Source organism: Pituophis catenifer, unplaced genomic scaffold (genome assembly GCF_029215685.1).
Source record: "Pituophis catenifer annectens isolate HBS135680 unplaced genomic scaffold, rPitCat1.0.hap2 SCAF_6, whole genome shotgun sequence".
Classification (NCBI taxonomy): domain Eukaryota; kingdom Metazoa; phylum Chordata; class Lepidosauria; order Squamata; family Colubridae; genus Pituophis; species Pituophis catenifer.
Window position 1 is genome coordinate 541,153 of NW_027256886.1, and position 16,207 is coordinate 557,359.

The window sequence follows — 16,207 nt, forward strand, 5'->3', positions numbered from 1 at the left end:
GGATAAGAGCTGGTGGAGCACCTGCATTCGTTGGCATCTTGGCATGGCTTCCCTGCCTGTTCTTGCTGACTGCTGCCCTCCTTCCTTCCTTCCGTGTGTCCGTTAGCAAGAGGCAGGAGAGGTGGTGAAGAAAGCCCTGGATGTCATCACCATCGCGGTGCCTCCAGCTCTGCCGGCTGCACTGACCACAGGGATCATCTACACCCAGAGGAGGTTGAAGAAAAAGGGGATTTTCTGCATCAGCCCCCAGAGGATCAATGTATGTGGCCAGCTGAATCTCATCTGCTTCGACAAGGTGAGCGTTTTCACTCTCGAGGGAGCCATGAACTTCAGTGTGAAGGTGCTGGGAGACAAATGCAGTTGATGCCAACAGTTGTCGAAGGCTCCTGAGTCAAAACTCTTCACGTCCTTGGCTTAGTGGTAGGAGGGATGGAGAACTGGCTGGGAAGGCTCTCTGTCACCCAGTGGCCCTGTCTAAGGAGGCTATGCCCGAGGGGAGGGGTCAAGCGCATCATTAGCCTTGAGTCCCTTTGTGCTCACAAGAGATCGAAGTCCAGCCCACCTTGAATTCCCTTGACTCTTCCTCATCCTGCAATTTACTTATCCATGTCTTCTCTTTTTCTTTCTTCAGTCTGTAGGCTAACCATCTTCAGGTTGGTTTATTAGCATTTTCAAAAACGTTTTGCTTTGTTCTTTTTATTTGTTGTGCCAATTTGTCTTTTCCCATAATATTTAGCTTATGTTTGATCAGCTCCATTTGGTTTCTTAAGCCTATCTTGTGTGGTTCCTTTTGTAAGTCTGTTTCAAGTCCTTTATATTCTTCTTCCAAAATCTTTTGATACTGTTTTTTTCTTACTTTTCTTCGTTATATAAGTTATGGCTAGTCCTCTAATAAACGCTTTTGCTGTATCCCACACATTCAGTAACGAGGTCTCCTCTTTTCTATTCTCTTTAAAGAAGAACCCCATTTCTCTTTCCATCATCTGTATAAATCCTCTTGTTATAGATTGATTTAAGGTCTTATAAATAAAGACTTTTTTATTTCATCAAGCTGGCCTGGCCTAAATCTTCTCCCCTTTTTAAATGTAAATTTTAATTTGTTTTTAAATTATGGGGTATTTTAAATTTGTCTCAGCCAAATTATTTAATTCGTTTTTATTCTATTTTAAATTTTTGTATTTATGTGTTTTATTCTATGGCTGTTCACTGCCCTGAGTCCTTCGGGAGTAGGGTGGTATAGAAATCCAATAAAATAAATAAAATAAATAAATAAAGGTCCATCTTACTTTCCTCTTTTGTCCCTTCCAACTAATTTTGATTGGATTGTGATCGGCCCACAAGTTTGTTTCTATTTCTATCTCTTGCATGTTTCCACTCAATTCCAGAGGAATTCCCTTGACTCTTATCTGCCGCCTACTTGCTTTGACCGTTAGTAGTTCAGATTCTTCTAGAAAGCTTTAGCATGTCATAAACCTATATTTATTTGAACTGCCTGGACTCCTGATTTCATATGCTTGACAGGAGGAGAGTAACCATTTAGGAAAGGACAAGAGGGGTGGCGTCCTTTGAGGCTGCTGCGATGGGTTCTCCACTCATTTTGCTGACCAAATTGCTCATAGGAAGAATCTGAGGTGGCAACATAGAGATATTATGGGTGATGGGTGATTTGGGTCCTGGGATAGATGGTCCCACAGGTAATCTGATTCCATGCCATGAAGAATAGTAGAGGGTAACCAGCAGCTTGAATCCATCCATCCATCCATCCATCCATCCATCCATCCATCCATCCATCCAGGAGTACCACAATGGTGTTGCATGGCAAACTATGACACTAAACTCAAGACTGCCCAAATTGCCACATTCTGCCCCAACTTCTGAGCAGTCTTCAAGGGCAGCCCCATGTAGAGAGCACTGCAGTAGACTGTGATTGATGGTGAGCAGATAGCCCAGGTCAGGAATGGACACAAAGGGGGCCTAAGAGCAATCTGCGCAAAGCCCCCCTTGTCCGTAGCTGCCCACTGTCCCTGGGCAGGAGCCGAGAATCCAGGAGGACCCCAGATTATGCACCCGTTGTCTCTCTCTATCCCACAAAGAATTAAAGCTAAAATGAAGACCAGAGTTTTCTGCCAAATACTAACGAATTTCCAAAGTCTTAAAAAAAAAATCTGTTAACTACCTAAATTTGACACTTTTAGGGAATTACATTTTAAGACTTTGTAAGAGCTGTTTGGAGTTTGCTAAACAGTTTACATATAAATTATGCAATAGTAAATATTGCATTTATAGGGGTCCCTATAAATCCTCAGGGTACTGATTTTGATCTGGAGTGTTTTGATCGGTTGTTCAGTTGTTCAATTGCTAAGTTGTGTGTGACTCCTCACGACCCCATGGTCCATAACACGCCAGTTCCCCCCCCCTCCTCCACTGATTCCCAGAGTTTGCCCAAACTCATCTTGATTGTGTCCATGGCCCTATCTATGCATCTCCTCCCCTGCCATCTCCTTCTGCCTTCCCTCTTTCCCAAGGTCAGGGTCTTCTCCAAGGATCCTCTCCTCTCACTTGGTGGTCAAAGTATTTGAGCTTCGGCTTTCAAAGGACAGTCTGGGTTGTTGAACTACAGTTCCCATCACACCCAACCAGTAAGACCTGCCAGCCATTGAGAGGGAGACAGACTGGGAAACTGAGTCCAGAGGACGAGGAGAGCCATTTCTGTGGAGGAGGCAGGCTCTAGCAACCTTGCAAGTCTTCCCTTCCCCCCCTTTTTCTAACCCAGGGGTAGAGTTGGGAAGGGGGGAGCTGATCTGAGTTTTTCCCCTCCCCCGACCCCTGGCCTTCACACATGCTTCTTCTGCACCTGTTGGGCTAATGGCTTCCAGGTGCCTTCCCCAAATGGAGCCCCCCTGGCTTGCAGTTATGAAGAAAGGCTTGGGCATACTTCAGAAACTCCTCCGACTTCTCCATCAGGTCAGATCCTGAACCCCCAAGAAAGCCCAGGAGGGCGCCAGGGAGGGTTTGAAGCACCCCCTCCTTTGCCCTGCTTCCTGACCGTGCCCCCTTGTTTTGTCCTCGCCTTGACTCTGGCACACGTGGACCCACCTGCAGACGGGCACCCTCACTGAAGACGGGCTGGACCTGTGGGGCATCGTCTTGGCCGAAGGAAAGAGGTACCCAGCTCTGGATTTCTGCTCTCCGGCCATTTTCCTCTTCTAAAATTCAATTAACTGCTATATTTGAGAAGTGAAGCATACAGGGAGTCCTCGACTTATGACGACAGTTGGGGCCAGAATTGCCATTGCTAAGCGAGGCAATCGAACAATCGCATCACTTAGGGATGGAAATCCTGTCCCCCGTTGTCCATTTTATCCCCAAGGGAGTCACGTCCAATTTTAAAACCTTTTTTTGTACCGGTTGTTAAGCAAATCCAGTTTTCCCCATTGACTTTGTTTGTCAGAAGCCCCCTGGGAAGGTCCCAAGTGCTGATCACGTGACCCTGGGATGCTGCAACTGGCGTGAATGCAGGCTGCTTGCCAAACGCTGGCGTTTAGATCAGGTGACTCTGGGGATGGTGCAACAGTCCCACGGAAATGGCTTTTTTCAGTGCTATCATAACTTTGCATCGTTGGTAAACAAATGGTCATAAATTGAGGACTGCCAGTAATCTTGCCTAGCAGATGTTGGAACCTGGTAACTGTAAATGCCCTGATTCTGCTACCCCTTAAGCCTCTGAGGAATCCAGACTTGGGCCTGGTTAGCACTTGAATGGGTGGTGGGACTACCACCTGCTGAGACCACAATGGCAAACAACTTCAGTGTTACGGCCCAAAACATGGACTGAGATGTGCATGATGTCAAGCCTGAATGGAGAGCATCTATCTTGCCCCTCAGAAATTCAGTTGTGTGAAACCTCATAATAATAAGACCTGAATCTTCCCAGAAGGTGAATCTTGCTCCTCTTCCTCAGGAGCTGCAGGCAGGTTCCAGAACCATTTCACCTTGCTAGAACCAGGAGGGTTTTTGCTGTGTCCCATCAGATGTTCACAAGGTCTCCCTGCCTCCTGGAGGGGCTCTCAGCAGCATGACTGGCCATCCAGGGAGATCTCTTTCAGAATGATGGCAAAGCAATGGGGGGGGGGGGGCGCTGCACGGGTCTTGTAGAAGAATAGCAAGAGCTGAAACGTAATTTCTGGGAAAACTCAGAAGCTCCAAACTCAAGGCAACTAAGCATGCCTTCAATGGTGGTTGGTTTCTTGCCTCTGTGGGACATCTAAGGTAGCTTGTGTCAAAGTGTGTGACTTATTGTCTCAACCCCAGCTTCCAGGAGGTCCATCGCTTCTCTTCTGGCCACCCAATGCCCTGGGGCCCGGCGTATGCAGCCATGGCCTGCTGCCATTCCTTGATGGTCCTGGACGGGAAGATTCAGGGGGATCCGCTGGACCTCAAGATGTTTGAGGCAACTCACTGGGTGAAGCTCCATTTTGTTCTTTTAGAATAAATCTGGGGTTGGTCCTGTCGGTGTCCCCTGATATGGAACCTGGAGGAAGTCTGGCTGTATGAACTGAGAGGGGAGCCGGGTCTGTGGGTTACTTCCTGATGATATCCTTGGGGTGCCACCTTTCCTCAAATGCCAATTTACCCATTTCATCCCCTTGGGGCAGCCGGCAGCCCCCTGGTCTCTTCCCCAAGCCCTGGCAGGCCACCAAAGATGCCGCTTGCTTCCCCATTAGTTCAAGACCAAGAGGGGGGGCACCTGGCCACTTATGTGGCCATCACTCAAATGATACAAATCCCATCGTTGCCTCATTTGCATGTCGGTGATGTCATGATATATCCCCTTTGGCTGGCTCAGGAATTCTGGGAGTTGAAGTCCATCGATCGAAAGGGGCCACAGTTGCCCACTCCTGCCCTACAGCCATCGACAGACACAAGTTTCTTTTTATCACTTTGACCTTTACCAGAAGAGTCTGTTTCTTGAAGCTCTGCAGACCCGCTTTTCAACGTCATCGCATCCCCCTTTCCAATGGACGTGGGGCCCAGACCTCATGGCACAATGTAACTTTTCCTTCTGTTGAAAACAACAGGAACTTGCGGACTCCGTTGGTTGGGACGGAGAACCGGCAAATGTTCTGGTGGTCAGCCCGGGACCCGAAGCTGCGGAGGTAAGTGCCCAGTTCCTTTGGTCAGCCCTTGGCAGAGAAGGGACTCTCTCTTCTCTTCCTTTGGGCCCTTGCTTATAAATCTGTTCAAACTGGCCTCAACATGGCCTTTGGCTTATGCCCCACCCCAGGGAGGGATCAGGTGGGCCTCTGGCGGTGCTCAGGGACCAAGCCTGGGCATCCTTCGATCTGATCCTGCCCACTGCCCATGAGTTCTTGTCAACAGGAAAGCTCGACCTGGCACCGGTTTCCTCTTGGCTCCTTCAAGTGAGGGCAACAGGTGCATCTGCTTGACTTGCAGCTCTGGACCGACCGAGGACCTTGCCTTGCTTATGGTCCAAGTGGTCGAGCGAGCGAGACTGTGGCCTTCACTTAGGTCCCTCTCCTGGTGCTCCTGGACACAGGCAGGGACCTTCTGCCAACTGGGTGGCTTTGCCCACAGACCCACTGCCACACCCATGAGGTCTCCTTTGAGCAAGTGGAGACGGGCCCAAGCCTCTGTCCAGTTCCCACCCCTGAGTAGGGATAGTTGTTTCCCTAGTTGCTGCCGGTGGGCAGAGTGAGAAGCACAACTGGGGAGCTGGGTGTAAACAGCTGATTTGGGGCTGCCTCATATGACTTGGTGCCATCCAGTAAACCCTATGAAACCCAGGTTCAGAGATGCCAGATTGGTTCCCTTAACCATTGACCTGTCACTGTCCCAGTGCCGTTTTGTTTTATGCAAAGAGGCCAGGAATGGCTACAGGTGCAGGGAAATGCCTGCTAGGTGGCTGTCTCACCTCTGCCCCCCCCCCACAGGTGCCTGTGAAGGGCCTGTCTGTCCTCCGGCAGTTTCCCTTCTCTTCAGCCCTGCAACGGATGACGGTGGTGGCCCAGGAGGTCCCTGGGGACGGCCAGGTCTTCATGAAGGGCGCCCCTGAGATGGTGGCCAGTTTCTGCCAGCCAGAGACAGGTGAGCCCTCAGCTGGCATTGCCCTGCACTGCCTTTGCCCACTGTGCCTGGCTGGGCTGGACAGCAATGGGGCCTGCAGAGGGGAGGCATAATAGCAGTCTTCCAATATTTGAGGGGCCGCCACAGAGAAGAGGGGGTCCACCTATTCTCCAAAGCACCAGAAGGCAAGACAAGGAACAATGGATGGAAACTAATCAAGGAGAGAAACAACCTGGAACTAAGGAGGAATTTCCTGACAGAGAGAACAATTAACCAGTGGAACACCTTGCCACAAGAAGTTGTGGATGCTCCATCACTGGAAGTTTTTAAGAAGAGATTAGATAACCGTTTGTTCTGAATGGCATAGCGTTTCCTGCTTGAGCAGAGGACTGGACTAGAAGATCTCCAAGGTCCCTTCCGTCATTCTGCTTCTTATTCTGAGGCTCTGCTCCAGCCTGGCAGATGGGGAGGAGAGGGGGCTCTGAGCTCTGGAGGATATGAGTTGGGGGGCTTTCTTGATGGGACCCCTAATTAAGTGTGAAGATCAAAGGGAGTGGTCCAGACGTTTTAGGGCCTGCTCCTTGTCTTGGCTGGGACACGGGGTCTTTCTTGCAAGGGCAATTGCACCAGGGGTGGGGGGGTGGGAGGTCCCTGCTTCTCCTTCCTGGGGCCTAACTCTCTCCCCTTCCCCCAGTGCCCGCCAGCTTTGCCCACGAACTCCAGGGCTGCACTTCCCAGGGCTTCCGAGTCATTGCACTGGCACACAAACGGCTGCAGGAAGGACAACCGGCCACCTCCCTGACCAGGTAAGGGTCTGGCGGCCCCAGCAGGCAGACAGGAGAGAGGGCTGCATCCGCCTGCCTGAGGTGGCCCAGGGGAGGCTGCAGACAGGGCCCCCCTGCTGGCCCTCGAGGCAGCCCTGCCCTGCCCGGCTTCCCACACAGTGCTGGAGTGTAGCTCCCCCAACTTCAGCGAGAAGGATGACTGGCACAGAGGAGAGAGAGAGGGTCCCTCCTGAGCCCCCTGAGGTCAAGCAACCTCGTGTAGACTTTGCTGTACTTGAGGGTGACAGAACTGCTCCCAGCCAGGAGGCAGCTGGGATGGGGTGGGGTCTCCCGAGCTCTCCTGGGCAGAAGGACCCTCTTGTGGCCTGCCCACCTCCCCCTTTCCTCTGTCCAGGGAGGAGCTGGAGTCCGGCCTGACCTTCCTGGGCCTGCTGGTCATGGAGAACCGCCTGAAGAGCGAGACACGTCCGGTCCTGCAGGAGCTCAGTCAGGCCCGCCTCCGGAGCGTGATGGTCACAGGTGAGTCCACCTTTTTGGCCAGGTAGCTGGAAGCAGGAGAAGCCCCTGGCTGTGCCACCCAGCACCCCCATCCTTGGCAGAATCCTGGTCTGTGAATCAGGGATGCTGGGTGGGGCCAGTGGTGAAATCAAATTTTTTTTACTACCGGTTCTGTGGGCGTGGCTTGGTGGGCTTGGTGTGGCTTGGTGGGCGTGGCAGGGGAAGGATACTGCAAAATCCCCATTCCCTCACCACACCTGGGGGAAGGATATTGCAAAATCTCCATTCCACCCCACTCGGGGGCCAGCCAGTGGTGGTATTTGCTGGTTCTCCGAACTACTCAAAATTTCCGCTACCGGTTCTCCAGAACCTGTCAGAACCTGCTGGATTTCACCCCCGGGTGGGGCGCATTGGGAGCAGCCATCCTGGGCAAAACCAGACCCCCTAAGCAGGGAGACCTCTGCCAGGATTCCCTTCCCATCTCTTCCTAGCGGGTTTCTTTCTTTACCATCACATATCCCATGCTTCCCTTCCTTCATGACTGCCTGATGACCAAGGAAGTCACATGGATGTTGCAATGGCCAAGGGAAATTTTGGGGTAGCAAAACCAAAAAATAAGTCCTGGTACCGACAGAGGCATCCCCTTCTGTGCAAGGAAAGTCTGTGTCTTTGGGGGGGGAGGCGCAGGCCTCCCCATGGCACCCAAGGGGCCCCCTCCTGCCCAGCTTCGCCAGCCCAGCTGCTAAAGACAAGGCTCAGGGTTAGGCCTTGGACTCTGGCATGGGACTCCCCAGGCTCCAGGCTCAGTTGGCGATGCCCCTTCTTGACTTCCCAGGTGACAACCTTCAGACTGCGATCACCGTGGCCAGAAATGCGGGCATGATCCCCCAGGGCAGCCGGGTGATTCTGGTGGAAGCCCGTGCCCAGCCAGGCCAGCCCTCGGCCTCCGTCAGCTGGGAAGAGCTGGAGGAGCTCAGCCAGGAAGGTGGCGGCAGACCAGAGGTGAGTGGACTGGCGGATGGGAGGCAGAGGGGCAGGGGCTGCTGGGCAAAACCCTCAGTGGCTGCCTTTGTGCCCTCCAGACCCCTTTGGGGCCTCAAAACACGGGGCTCAAAGCAAATAATCAAGGCTCACTGCAGGGTGTATTAGACAGAAGTGCTGGAGAGAGGGAGACACCCCCCACACACACACAAACAAACAAAGAGATGCCCTCAGATTTACACATCTCAGAAAGGAGGGGAAATGATGGGTGGATACACGTTCATAAGTAAAATCTTCCCGCCCTTCTCCAGAAAACAAAGGACTACAGCTGAGATTCAGGGCTTGCAAGGACAAAACCTATCATGGGCCCAACCGTGAGCTGCAAGGCCACATTTATTTATTTATTTATTTATTATTTATTTATTTTATTCAATTTGTATACCGCTCTTCTCCTAGTGGACTCAGGGCAGTGCACAGCCGAAACTAATTTGCTTACAGAACAGTTCCATTCACCTGAAAACCGGTTTCCCCCACACTGCCCCCCTTTCTCCTTTGCAGGGGGTCATTGTGGAGCCGGGGGGAGACCCTCCGCCCGCCTGGGACCGTGGCTTCCACTTCTGCCTGAGCGGGGGCTCCTACGAGGTCTTCAGCCAGCACTTTGGGCACCTCCTCCCGCAGGTGAGTGCAGAGAGCCCAGCCCGGAGGGGAAGGTGCTGGGCCAGCCAGCCTGCTCTGGGCTCCCTTCTCCCCCTGTGGGTCTGATGCCCCCTGTGAAGCCACGGCTCTCTCCTGCAGCTGCTGCTGAACGGGACGGTCTTTGCCAGGATGTCTCCTGCTCAGAAGGCCCACCTGGTGCAACAGTTCCAGCAGCTTGAGTGAGTGAGGGGCCCTGGGGACCCCTGCAAGGGAATCGGGCTGGGCTGGGCTGGGCTGCCCGGGACTCACGGAGGGGCCCGGGCTCTGTCTTCTCTCTTCCAGCTATTATGTGGGCATGTGCGGAGACGGGGCCAATGACTGTGGGGTGAGTCCTCTGGGCAGGGTGGCATGAGTCTCCCTGGCCAACAGGCAGGGGCAGAGCAGAATCAGTGAAAGAGGCATGCTTTGGGGATCACTGTGCCAACGGGACTGGCTCTTCCCTGCCATGCCCAGGATGGGGGCCAAGGCAAGGATGCTGGGCATCTTCACCAGGCATTGAGGGGCTGCTTAGAAGGTGCTGCTGGGCATCTTCACAACCACAGGAGAGGCTGCTGGGTGAGGCTGGTGCTGAATTCTCTCGGGAATCTGGCCGAGTGGCTTGGTTGACCCAGCCCGGTGCCTCTGCCCCTCTTTGGAAAAGCTCTCCAGTCCAGGCCAGCTTTTCTTTAATGGGGGCCCCTGTCCCCGCTTCCCATTACCCCCTCCCCTGTGCTCCCTTTCCCCCTCCCTCGTCTCCCCTCCCCCAACTTCCTGATAGATCGCAGGAGCAACCTTTCTGGTTAATTCACCTGAGGGTGCCTGAGCAGCACCAGGACAGGAACCGCCTCTGGAATCCTCCCGGCGGAGGGCACAGAGGCGGGTGGCCAGATGACCAGGCCTGGCTCTGAGTCCGGCTCCTTCCCTTGCAGGCCCTGAAGGAAGCCCACGCGGGGATCTCCCTCTCCGAGCAGGATGCCTCGGTGGCTTCCCCCTTCACCTCCAAGGTGCCCACCATAGAGTGTGTGCCGGAGCTGATCAGGTGGGCAGAGAAGAGATGGGGCGGGAATGCCAAGGGAGGCCCTGGGTGGAGGGTCTGCATCATGTGGTGTCCACCGTTACACCGGCTGCACCCCAAGCCTCAAGGAGAGGGGCTTTGGGGTCACTAAATGGAGAGGGGCAGGTTTTGCAAAGAGGCAAACCCTCATTATTGGGAGGGGGCTCCTTTGGCGCAGCTGGGCTGCCTGGGAACACCCCTCCCTGATTCAGAGGAGGACTGAGTCCCCTTCATCCAATGCAGGCTGGCCTTCCTCTCAGGGGGCAGTCAAAAGTGGAGGCTTTACTTGCTGCAGGTGGGAAAGGAGCCTCCAGCCAGGCGCCTCCAGAGCAGCCCTGAGCAGAGCAGAGCAGAGCAGAGCAGAGGGTCTCTCCAGAGGAGGAGAAGCCTGTGGCAGGAAGGGTCACCTTTGCTCTTCCAGTGGGGAGTCAAGACCCTCCCTGGGCCCTGCTGGGCTTGGTGATCTTTGGAGGAGCAGGAAAACCTCTCCGAAGCTCCCTGTTTCTACCTTCCTTTTCCTTGCAGAAATTCCACCCATCTCCATCTGCCCTCACCAGCCTGGTTTCTTGAGCATGCCCAGAAGGACTCTCTCTCCCCCCCCCCCTTCCTCTCTAATCCTCCTGTTTCCCCCCCAGGCACGGCCGGGCCGCCCTGGTCACCTCCTTCTGCATGTTCAAGTACATGGCCGTCTTCAGCCTGGCCAGCTACATTGGCGTCCTCCTGCTCTACTGGGTAGGGTGGCCTTTTTCTCTGCTGGGACCAGAGTGGGGAGGGGGCGCTGCAGGAGTCGGTCCCACCAGGAACCAGGGCTCTTCCGGCCAAGGGCCAGCCTTGGGAGAATGACCAGCCCTGGGTCAGAGGGCTCTTCCTCCTTCATTTCAAACAACGCCCACCAGTCCGGGCCTCTCTCTTTGCATCTGGGAGGGGGCCCTCCCTCTCAACAGCCATGGGGGGAGGGGAGGGGGCCTTAAGGGGCTGGCAGTTCAGAACAGTCTCAGCAAGGGAAGGTCTCTGGAGAGCCTCAGGGTCCTGACCCAGGTAGCTCCTGCAATGAGCTGGCTGGTGTTCTCCTGTTGGGAGGGGTGGGGAAGCCGAAGCCCACGCCCCTTTCCCTCTCCTCCAGTTAGAAGGGCTGGGGCTGGGGAGGAGAGACCCCCCTCTGGGCGTCCAGAGGCCTAAGACCTGCCATCGTGCTTCTCGCTTTCAGCAACTCAACACCTTTGGGAATTACCAGTTCCTCTTCCAAGATCTGGCCATCACCACCGTCATTGGGATGACAAGTAAGCTGCCCCCAAGAACCCCAGGAGGAAGGCTGGAAAGGGGCCTTCCAGGGAGACCAAGGAAGGAGCCCCCGCCTTTACTGATCTGGGGATGGCCGGAAGGGCTGGTTCTGCATGGACGGCCACCTCCGGTCTGCCAAGCAACGGAGCACGAACGGCTCAAGAGAGGCCCCACCCTTACTGGGCACAGTTGGCTCGGTTCAGGATGGGGGAGCCTCATTCAGGGGCAGACCCTCCAGCCCTGCTCCCTTCCGACCGCCAGAGGAAAGCTGGCACCCTTCACCTCCTATGAGAAATGCTGGCCTCCCTGCCAAGAGGGAACTGGCAGGCATAAAATGCCAGGGTTGCTTCAGGCCCCGTCTCCACACCTGCTGTGCCAACTGCCTTCCCAAAGCCCTGGGTTGGGCTCCAGGGTGGTGCTCTGGCCCAGGGAGACCCACCCCCGGTGCCCTCTCTTGCAGTGAGCCTGAACGGGCCCCACTCCGGCCTGGCGCCCTATCGGCCCCCCACGCAGCTGATCGCCCCCCCGCTGCTGCTCTCCGTGGTGCTGAACCTGCTCTTCAGCCTGGCGGTGCAGCTGTGCGGCTTCCTTCTGGTGCAGCAGCAGCTCTGGTACTCCCCCAGTGACATCCACAGGTAGGCAGCCCCCCCCCGGTCCCACAGCGTGGAGACCCCCTCCTCCCCCCCAGAGAGCGAGGGGAGCCCAGGAGAGCTGGGGTGCAGACCTGGCTGCATTGGCTAAGATGGCTGCCCCTTTGGAAGCACAGGGAATCCCGTGCCTCAAATTTATTTCAATTTATATTCCCCACCCCCACCCCCGTCTCACTCTCTGAGACTCTGGGCAGCTTTCAAAGGCATAAAAGCATAAATGTGGCAGCACTAAAGTTAAGGAGAAAGGTGAAACACTAAGAATACGGAGAGACCGTACAGGGGTGGACTAGGATGATGTGATGTCTCCTGCCTTGAGCAGAGGATTCGACTAGAAGGCCTCCGAGGTCCCTCCCAGCTCTAGGATTCTACCTTCTAATATAAACGTAATAAATAAACACCCAATAAACACTTGAGGTCTCCCCTCCCCCGTTTCCTTCCAGGGCCTGCTCCCCCCAGAACGCCACTCCCGGCCACGGCCACAGCCACAGCCACGGCCCCCGAACTCCCCTGCCCAGGGACGGCTTCCAGAGCTACGAGAACACCAGCGTGTGGCTCCTCTGCACCCTCTACTGCCTGACGGTGGCCCTGGTCTTCTCCAAGGGGAGGCCCTTCCGGGAGCCCCTCTACAAAAACTGTAAGAGGGCCAAGCAGGGGCCCGGAGGGAGGGGGGGTCTCCCTGGGGGCTGAGTGACCACAAGTCCCCACTGGGCATTAGCTGGGCTTTGGTTGCCCATCTGCAGCTCCCGAGGAAGGGAAGGCACGAGGTGACCCCAAGGGCCACATTTGGGCTGGGCTGTACGTTGATTTTGGCCTGAAGGGATTTGGAGCTGCTGAGTCTTGGGTTCCTGAGATGTGCTCTCCAGAGGGTTAGGGTCAACAGCCAGAGGCCGAGGAGGCCGGGGATTTCCTTCAGGCCACAAGGCCCCTCCCTGCCTGGAGCCTCCACGCCAGAAATCCCCCAAGAGGAGTCTGGGTAGGGAGTCCCAAAGGTGCTTTTCCAAAAGGCAGCTGGACTTCCTCATCTAAGAAGCTTCTTCAGACCTTCAGAGAAAAAAACCAGGAAAGCCCAGTTGCGGCCCGGGGCAGCTCGGCTGGTGGAAGGGAGCTCCTTCTGCGTGACAAGCCCAGAGTCACACACTCACACCCCAAGTCCAAGGTCCCAAAGGCAGCAGGGGGCCTTTGAGAGAGGTTGCGCTTGGCTCTCTCTGGAGGGGGGGGCGGAGAAATGAGCTCCCCTGAGCCTCTTGTACCCTCTCCATTCTGCACACACACTCACACTCCCCATATCCACATCACGGGCCCTTGGGCTGGCTCCCAGAAGGGCATCCTTCACTGTCTGTGACGGAGGGAGGGAAGGCCCGAGGGGCTCTCGGAGGGCAGGTGGGGGGTACGGGGGGGGGCTGGGAGCTTACGGATTCCGTCTCTTTGCCCTTCGCCTGCTGGCACTTGGCCCCTCCTTTAGCCTCTTCCTGGCCTGCCTCTTTCCCCCCCCCCCCGACTCTTTTGTCCCTCCAGACATCTTCGTTGCTGTCCTGATGGTGCAGCTGGCCACCTGCCTCTTCTTCCTCTTTGCCAACATAGACGGACTCTACGCCCAGATGGATGTAAGCAGGACTGACGGGTGGGGGGTGGGGGGAGGCCTGGCCACAGGGGTCTGGAAGGCCCCCATCCCAGAGACCCACTTCTCAGCCTGGCCGAGGTGGGGCCGGCCTCCCGCTGAACCTCAGGGCAGAACCTCCGTTGGGCTCCAGCGCATGGCAGAAGGTTCAGCCCATGGCCTGGAAGGGGTGCACTCCTGGATCCAAGGCTCTGCTGGCAGTGCATGATGGGGGTTAGTCCAGCCTATTGGGGAGGGGGGCGGGGGGGCTTCAGGTTGGGAGAGACGGACCCCAAGAAGGCTGGGCTGCCCCATTGCAGGGGTGGAGGGAGTGAGCGGAGCCCCGGTCAGCCGCTTCCCAGGGGAGGCAGCGAGTCTTTAGCCAGGCCTGAGGGGTGGGGAGTGGGGGGGTGGGGAGAAAGATGCAGGACCCCCCGACCCACTGCCATCTCTCCCACCCACAGCTGGTGTGCACCCCCACCCTCTGGAGGGTCTGGCTCCTTGGGCTGCTGCTGGTCGCCTTCATCGCCTCCCTTGCTGTGGAGGTGAGTGGGGTCCTGCCCTGCCCCCCCTGGCCGAAAACTGCCCCCTCTCAGGATGCCTTGCAACCATTCATTTGGTTCCCATTCAGAGTCACAATGGCCCTGAAAAAAGGGACTGAGGACAGACTTCGGCCAGTGCGGCCTCCCCGGGGTCCCGTGATCCAGGTTCGGGGGCTTGGCAACTGGCATGGACTTATGACGGTTGCAGAGTCACATGATCCCCTTTTTGTGAACTTCTGACAAGCAAAATCAATGGGGAAGCCAGATTCACTTAACAACCGTGGCAAGAAAGGTTGTAAAATGGGGCGTGACTCAGTTAACAACTGCTTTGCTTATCAGTGGAGACGTTGGGCTCATAAGTGGAGGACTAACCGTCCTGCAGTTCCTCTCCTGAGGTGCCCCCAGCCACCCCGCTCCACAGGCCTGGCAACCCATCAGGGGCAGCCTTGGCTTCTGGCATCCTGCACTGTCTCCAGGGCTGCCCCTCGGGAGGGGTGGGGGGTGGGGAGGCTTTGTCCTCTGCTGTGGCCTTCTGACTCCTGCCCTGCTCCCTCTCTTCCTCCCCCCTCCCCCTCCGCAGGAATGGCTGATAGAGAACAGGGCGCTCTGGCAGTGGCTGAAGAGGGCTGTGGGGTACCAGTCCAGCAGCCGCTACAAGCAGCTCCAGCGCGCCCTACAGCGGGACCCGGCGTGGCCCCCCAGCAACAGGACCGACTTCTCAGGATCCACGGCCGTCCCACTCAAAGGGCCGGGCCCTGCCTACACCAACCCGGCCTTCATCAGCCACGAGCAGTCCTTCCAACATTGCTGAGGCCGGGTCTCTGCTGGCGGCACGGAGGGGCCAGCCTCAGGGTCCAACCTTAAGCGGCCCTTTCGCACCTGCCCTGTGGGCAGCTGGGAGATGCCTACTATAGGGGTCAGCAGTGGGGAGGCAGGAGGGTGGAAGGAAGCCCCAGTGGGAGAGCTTGGGGGGCAGTGAGTCCACCTGCCCTGTCGGAGGGATGGTGCCAAAGGACAGGAGATGAGATGTAGGGAGGGTTCCCTAGGGGTCTTCCCTGTTAAGACACAAGGATGCCCCACCTCCTGAACGGGGGTGGGCTTGCTCCAGGAGCTTCCGCTGGGCAGCCCTGGGCCAAAGTAGCTCGGTTTCTCCATGGTGCTAGAAGGGGTCACAGATCCTCCAGGTCCCACCCAGGCCCTGCTGCCCTCCGGGTGCCTGAGGCTGCCAAAGGGTCAGGTGTGAATGCAGCTCCTCCATCAGCCCCTCCCTCCTTGGATCTACTCCCACCTTCCTACTTCCTCCCCCATCCAGGATCCTAAGCCTTTGCCTCCTTCTCATCGTTCACCAGCAAGGGTCTCTCCTGCCAGGAAGGGCCCCCTTCCCCCTGTTGGGGTGTCTCAGGAACCTCCAGCGGTCTCTCTGGGACCACCAGTTCTCAGGCTGCAGTTAGGGATGGCCGCTTCTGTGCCCAGCAGGGGTCAGTCTTTACCTGTGCCCTGGGGACCTCTGGTGGTTCCCTTGGGCATTGCAGGGGCAGGGGCAGGGGCTGAAATCTGGAGATTGCTGCTACTATTTTATTGAAACTGATTTTTGTTAAACGTTGGGGTCCAGCGGGGGCCTGCATTGATGATGATGATGATGATTATGACGACGACATAGTGTTCTGCTTAAAGGAGCAGCTCAGGGGCTGCCATCCTGGCCTTTTGGCAGAAATTCATCTTCCGTTAACATTTTCTGTTCCGAGAACATCAGAGGAAAAGGCCCGGCTTTAATTAAATGCAGCTGACACCCTTGCAGTCCGTGCATATTTTCCCCATGATCCTATGGAAAGTTGCAGCCTCTTTGGGGCCCTGGGGGAAGGTTGGGGGGAAGCCAGCCCTGGGTGGGGGCTTGGGGCTCTTTCCTCCAGGAGCATCTCAGCTGCACCAACTGGCAACTCTGTGTGTGTGTGTGTGTGTGTGTGTGTGTCCCAACCCTGAGCTGAGCAGCTGGCAAAGGCCTGAGCCTTCCCTCCCCACCCCCCCAAATCCTGTGACTTGAAGGGGGAGCTTTTTGGGGT

At 56.1% G+C, this 16,207-nt stretch overlaps 1 protein-coding gene across 1 annotated transcript in view; it reads left to right on the top strand.

Annotated features, from left to right (window-relative positions):
* ATP13A4 (ATPase 13A4) overlaps positions 1-14,959 on the top strand; it is a 35,141-nt gene extending 20,182 nt beyond the window's left edge. The window contains exons 12-30 of the mRNA XM_070944903.1: positions 107-295; positions 3,103-3,164; positions 4,312-4,462; positions 5,079-5,156; positions 5,952-6,105; positions 6,779-6,890; positions 7,264-7,388; positions 8,203-8,369; positions 8,907-9,026; positions 9,144-9,223; positions 9,327-9,369; positions 9,953-10,062; positions 10,713-10,809; positions 11,285-11,357; positions 11,819-11,993; positions 12,449-12,642; positions 13,524-13,612; positions 14,070-14,150; positions 14,728-14,959. Of these exons, the coding sequence (XP_070801004.1) occupies positions 107-295; positions 3,103-3,164; positions 4,312-4,462; positions 5,079-5,156; positions 5,952-6,105; positions 6,779-6,890; positions 7,264-7,388; positions 8,203-8,369; positions 8,907-9,026; positions 9,144-9,223; positions 9,327-9,369; positions 9,953-10,062; positions 10,713-10,809; positions 11,285-11,357; positions 11,819-11,993; positions 12,449-12,642; positions 13,524-13,612; positions 14,070-14,150; positions 14,728-14,958 (2,331 nt within the window). The 3' untranslated portion in view covers position 14,959. The remainder of the gene's footprint in view (positions 1-106; positions 296-3,102; positions 3,165-4,311; positions 4,463-5,078; positions 5,157-5,951; positions 6,106-6,778; positions 6,891-7,263; positions 7,389-8,202; positions 8,370-8,906; positions 9,027-9,143; positions 9,224-9,326; positions 9,370-9,952; positions 10,063-10,712; positions 10,810-11,284; positions 11,358-11,818; positions 11,994-12,448; positions 12,643-13,523; positions 13,613-14,069; positions 14,151-14,727) is intronic.
* Positions 14,960-16,207: the final 1,248 nt, after the last annotated feature.